Consider the following 5,612-nt stretch of genomic DNA (forward strand, 5'->3'; position numbering starts at 1 on the left):
AAATTCCAGTGTCATATAGAAACTTTATTCTTACAAAGTTCTAGTCCTTCCTCCCCTTTTTTATGTGCTCTCCTTATTATAGTGCTGTTGTTAAGTGCTGTCGATTTGGCTCTTACTCATGGCGACCTTATGCAGGGTTTTCTAGGAGTTACTTTCTTCTTGTGCTTAAACACAACAGCAATTGTGAGGATGGTACAGGACCAGAAAGTGTTTTGTTCTGTTGTACAAAAGTATCCCCCTTGTTCTGTTTGAATGTGTATATACAGGTTCCTCATGCACACAAATAAGTATTCTGAAATTCCTATTCTTCATAATATTAACCATAATTTTTCATGATCTACAGAATATAGAGCATTTTCATAGTCAATAAAACACGAATAAACATCTTTCTGGTATTATCTGCTTTCAGCCAAGATCCATCTGATGACAGCAAAGCTATCCCTAGTTCATGTCCTCTTCTGAATCTGTCTTGAATTTCTGACAGTTCCCTGTAGGTATACTATTGAAACTGTTTTCGAATTATCCTCAGCAAAACTTGCAATACTTGCATGAGATATTAATGATATTGTTCAATGATTTCCACTTTCTGTTGGGTCCCCTCTCTTTAGAATGAGCACAAATATGGATCTCTTCCAAATGGTTGGCCAGGTAGCTGTCTTCCAAATTTCTTGACATAGATGAGTGAGCACACTCAGTTTGTTTTAAGATTTCAATTTGTATTCAGTCAATTTCTGAAATCTTGTTTTTCACCAATGCCTTCAATGAGGCTTGGACTTCTTCCTTTAGTTCTTGATCATATGCTACTTCTTGAAATGGTTGAAATCAATTATTTCTTTTTGGTACAGTGATGCTATGCATCCATTCCATCTTGTCTTGATGCTTTCTGCGTCATTCTGTATTTTTTCCATAAAATCCTTCCATATTGCAAGTCGAGGCTTGATTTTTCTCTTCAGTTCTTTCAGCTTGAGAAATGCTGAGCATGTTCTTCCCTTTTGGATTTTCTAACTCTGGTTCTTTGCACATTTCTTTATACTTTGTCTTCTCAAGCTGCCCTCTGAAATTTTCCATTTAGCTCTTTTACTTCATTTCTTCCTTTAGCTTCCTTATGTTCAATAGCAAGTTTCAGAGTCTCTTCTGATAATCATTTTAATCTTTCTTTCCTGTCTTTTTAATGACATATTGCTGTCTTCCTGCTAAGATGTTCTTGATGATATTCCACCACTTTTCATTGACGGTCATTAGTTTAGTCTACTGCAACAAATCTGTTTTTGAGCTGGTCTTTAAGTTCAGGTCATATTTTGGCTTTTTTGAACTTGTTTTTATTTTCTTCAGTTTCTGCCTGAACTTGCATATGATGGTCTGTTCCATTGGCCTTGTTTTGGCTGATATTGAAAAACAATAGCTTCACATTTCGATATTTTTGTATAATAAAGGTTTTCTAGGATTTTGTAGCAGTACTTTTTGACTTACACTTGTCTTAGTGTTGTGAACTAGTTTCTTCTTTGAGTCTGCAATTTCCTTCATTCTCTTTTGCTCCAAAGGAATAGAGAGATGCTACTCCTCAAACTAGGATGTAGAATTTCCATATTTAAACTTGTCTTTAAAAAGAGGCCAATGAATTGGTTAATGTTTCACTTTTTTAATGACAAATATTATACTGTGAGATATAATATAGCAAGCTTATCTGGAAACCTTTTCATTCCCATTCTTTTGTCAAAATATTCTGTAAACAAAACAAAACTTGTTCTTAAAACTTACCTCAGTGTTTTGTGATTTCACAAAGCACCTGAAATCTGAGTGTTTTCTGCATTTTGGGTCATGAAGACATAATAACCTTTGTTACAAATCTAAAGAACTACCTCTTGATGGAGCTGTGGTTATTTTTTTCTGTTTGGGCACTTTCATTCAACCAGAATAAGGAGATTTTGTACTGTGAGGCCCTGATAATGAACTGCTATCTGCTTTCAGTGGAGAGCAGAGATGGCTTTAGTTTTTGTTACTGCCTTGACAAAAGGTTGAAGCTAACTCTGTCCTTGTGCATAAACCAGTCCTTACAGGATAGCAGAAGCAAGGCATCCAAACACTAAATTCAGACCTGGCACGGTCAGGCTGCCCAGAGTCCACAGTAAGAAATCTTTCACAAAACAATGATGAACCACACTGGTGAGGCCAGATAAGACAAAGAGGTAAGGTTCCCAAATGTAGATTAGTTTACATCCAAAACCACTTGTTCATTTCTTCTTTTTTCATTCCTTTTGAAAGAGAAAGAACGTGAGATCTGTATTCGGGAGAGACTTGCAGAGGGCAAACTGGCGAAAGCGGAGAGTCTGCTGAAGAATTACAGTCTGCTGAAGGAGCAGAGGCTCCTGTCTCTGGCCAGTAACCCAGGTAGGAGAGCCTACTCAACGAGCAGGGAGCAGGGCCACAGGGAAGGGCCTAGCCTCGGGCTGTCCTGGAGTTAGCTGGGAGCTCTCTGATTAGTCTCACATTTTAAGGTGGATTTCATTGAATCCATGCATTTCAGTGCAAGAGTTCTATTATAGCCATGATTTCTGTACTTGGATCATAGACTCAAGGCCATGATTTTATTTACCTGATGAAACTAGTATTTGACATTTTTAAAATGCCATGCGTTGCAAGCTTTTCTTGGGTTATATTATCAGAACTCTTCATCTTTGGACTAATGTTTCAAGCAGACACTCTAACATTTTAATACTGCTACAGCTCCTGGACTACCAGCTGTTACATGGGAGCAAGATGAGGCTTTCTGCTCCTGTAAAGATTTACAGCCTCAGAAACTGTGTACAGGGTCGGGATGAGTCGGAACCGACTCCACCCAACATAACAACAACAGCTCCTGGAGGAGTCCTGGTGTAGCGCTATGGGTTAATACACCAGACTGCAAAGCCAAGGTCGGCACTTCAAACTCACCAGCTGCTCCTACACAGGGTCAATATGCGTTGGACCCAATTTGATGGCACTTTGAAAACAAGTAACTTTGTAGTGAGCAAGTGATGGGAAAAAATGACACTAGTGATTGAAGTAAATTATATAAATTGTATAAGCAATTGCATACAACTTTGGCTACATCTTTGTTAACATATCCTCTTTTCTATTAAAATATCACTATGTACCAGCCACTCTGCAGGAGAAAGATGAGGCTGTATGCTTCTGTAAAGATTTATAGAACTACAGTCTCAGAAATGCTGTGGAGCTCTTCTTCTCTGTCCTGTAGGGTTGTTAATAGTCAGGATCAACTTGACCTCAGTGGGTTTTTTGAGTTGATCACTACCATTTCAGTATTTTTATGATTTTTGTGTCATCTTGTCTTCGACTCCACATTGCCATCTATGATACTTTTAGAGACTTAATTTTTAACATCATTCTTAGTCTATTTCATGAACTGCTAATTAATTTTCTAAATACTTTTCTTTCTCATAAAACTATCTTAGTAAGATATTGTTGGCTTGCAGGTTCACTATGAGATCTATATTCTTTCCTTTCCTTTTTTTGCTATATTTCATAGTATATGTTAAATTTACTCATTACAGTATACCAACTGACTGTAGTGATGAAAGATGGATTTATTTGAAGTAGTGGAGTTAAGGTCTTAATAAGCAATCAACAGCTTTGCTTTGAAGCAGAATCAATGTCTGAAGTGGGCCTTCATAGTCAGGGGCCAATCAGAAGGAGATGGTTCTCTGCTGCACACTCCTACGTTCTCTGCTGCACACTCCTACCTGAGACCATTTCCGGTTCTCAGCCTTGAGTGTTCTTCCCCCAAGGAGTAGCAGGCTAACTTCCTCTTCACTGTCCCAGGTCACTGCTCAAAAGTCACCTAGTGTGAGGCTCTCTGTTCACTCCTCTGGCTCCCTCCCTCACTGTTACTTGCCCCCTCATAAATCCTTACCTCTAGAATGTTGTTGTTGTTGACTCGGTTCTGACCCATTGCGACTTTGTATAGGGTTTTTGAGGAGCTTGAACCGCCGACCTTGTGGGTTCCCAGTCCAGGGCTGATCCTACAGCACTACACCAGGAGTCCATTTTTCAGAACAGGGCCATATTATGAGCTCAGTAGATCTTTGAACATATTTCCTGTAATGAACGCAAAGGAAAAATACTGATATTCAAGCTTGCAATCCTCCAGTCTAGCTCTGTCAGGAGCTAATACTGTTGCCACTTACCTTGAAAAAGTTCAGCTCCCATTTTCCACTATACTAGTAGCTTGATTTCCCTGGGCATTACCTTTTGTACACTAAGCTCATTTTGGTTCTGTGAGAAACAAGTTTCAAGTCAATTAAGCTGCTTTGAGCTAAGTGTTCTTGAACCCAAACTGTGGGGACTCTTTTAAGAAGGAGCCCCTGCCACTATGTTTTTCTGGAAGTAATGTGTTCTAGATAGAAAGGCACTCTTTTCAGGAATAAGGATCATTAACATGATTTCTAGCTGTTTTATATTGTGGCCCATAATCCCCAGTGCACTTACCCTTAACACAAGTTGACTGTTAGGAGAGAAAAATATATATTTCTTGTTTGCTTTTGAGCATTCAAAGCTTTTTCTTTCAGTGCTATGGACTGAGGGATGATTGATTTCTAATGAGCTCTGAGGAAAGAGTAAATGAGTGTTTGGGGTAAGTATAAGTGAGAAGTTGAACCTCTGTTCTGATCATTCAAAACACTTTCTCTTTCTAAAGACCTCCTTGATCTTCCATCTGCGATGATTAAGAAGAAAGTTCATTTCAGTGGGGAAAGCAAAGAGAATGTCTTGAGGAGCGAGAATTCTGAGAGTCTGCTGACCTCAAAGTCCAAGTGCAGAGACCTGAAGAAAAGACTCCATGCTGCTCAGCTGCGTGCTCAAGCCCTGTCGGATATTGAAAAGAATTATCACCTCAAAAGCAGACAGATCCTGGGCATGCGCTAGCCTAGCAGAGAGACACTGCGATACTTAACGTTGCCTTAACATTGCCAAGCCTTTAAACATTGATATTCAACTGCTGTAGCTTTATAATATACTTGGTTCCATGAGCCATGCCTTTTGTACAGTAAGCATGATATTTGGGAACTGTTTTTGCTGGTCTTCAGCAACAATTGTAGAAAGTGCCCACACTTTTCCTTGTTTCTTTTTTTTTTTTTTTTTTTAAACTAGTAGCTAAGAACACTTTCTAGAAAAAATGATTTTTTTACTTTGCTGGTTGGCTGGACTTTTAATCCTGTGTTTGATTACTACTAGAAACAAAAGATGCCACATTCTAAATCTTGGGGAGTGGGAATAATGTTAGGGAAAAAATATTAACCCATGAGTGGCCCTAACTGAGCAGTTTTGATGTGGTGTGCCTACAATTGTCATGTCTAGATTTAAAATTTAAGTCAGGTTTTTAAAAATTTTGAGCTTAGTTTCAAATGGGTCATAATATCTGGACATCTGGTGTATAAATACCCCAGTGCTCTGTAATACATATTGATCACCTTTCATGAAAAATCCATTACTGTGATGTCTTTTTTTTTTTTTGTCCTTTATACTCTAAACAGTGTATGTCGAATTTACTCTACTTTACAGTATGTGAGCCATCTGTCACGTTAACCACCTCTTTCTCACTAAATTAAAAGAGTTCT

At 38.4% G+C, this 5,612-nt stretch overlaps 1 protein-coding gene across 1 annotated transcript in view; it reads left to right on the forward strand.

Moving 5' to 3' along the window:
• The window catches only part of NEK2 (NIMA-related kinase 2), a 36,983-nt gene extending 32,063 nt beyond the window's left edge, over positions 1–4,920 (forward strand). The window contains exons 7-8 of the mRNA XM_006834028.1: positions 2,263–2,388; positions 4,694–4,920. Coding sequence (XP_006834091.1) covers positions 2,263–2,388; positions 4,694–4,920 — 353 coding nt within the window. The remainder of the gene's footprint in view (positions 1–2,262; positions 2,389–4,693) is intronic.
• The last annotated feature ends 692 nt before the right edge of the window (positions 4,921–5,612 follow it).

The sequence above is a fragment of the Chrysochloris asiatica genome, unplaced genomic scaffold (assembly GCF_000296735.1).
Source record: "Chrysochloris asiatica unplaced genomic scaffold, ChrAsi1.0 scaffold00009, whole genome shotgun sequence".
Lineage (NCBI taxonomy): Eukaryota > Metazoa > Chordata > Mammalia > Afrosoricida > Chrysochloridae > Chrysochloris > Chrysochloris asiatica.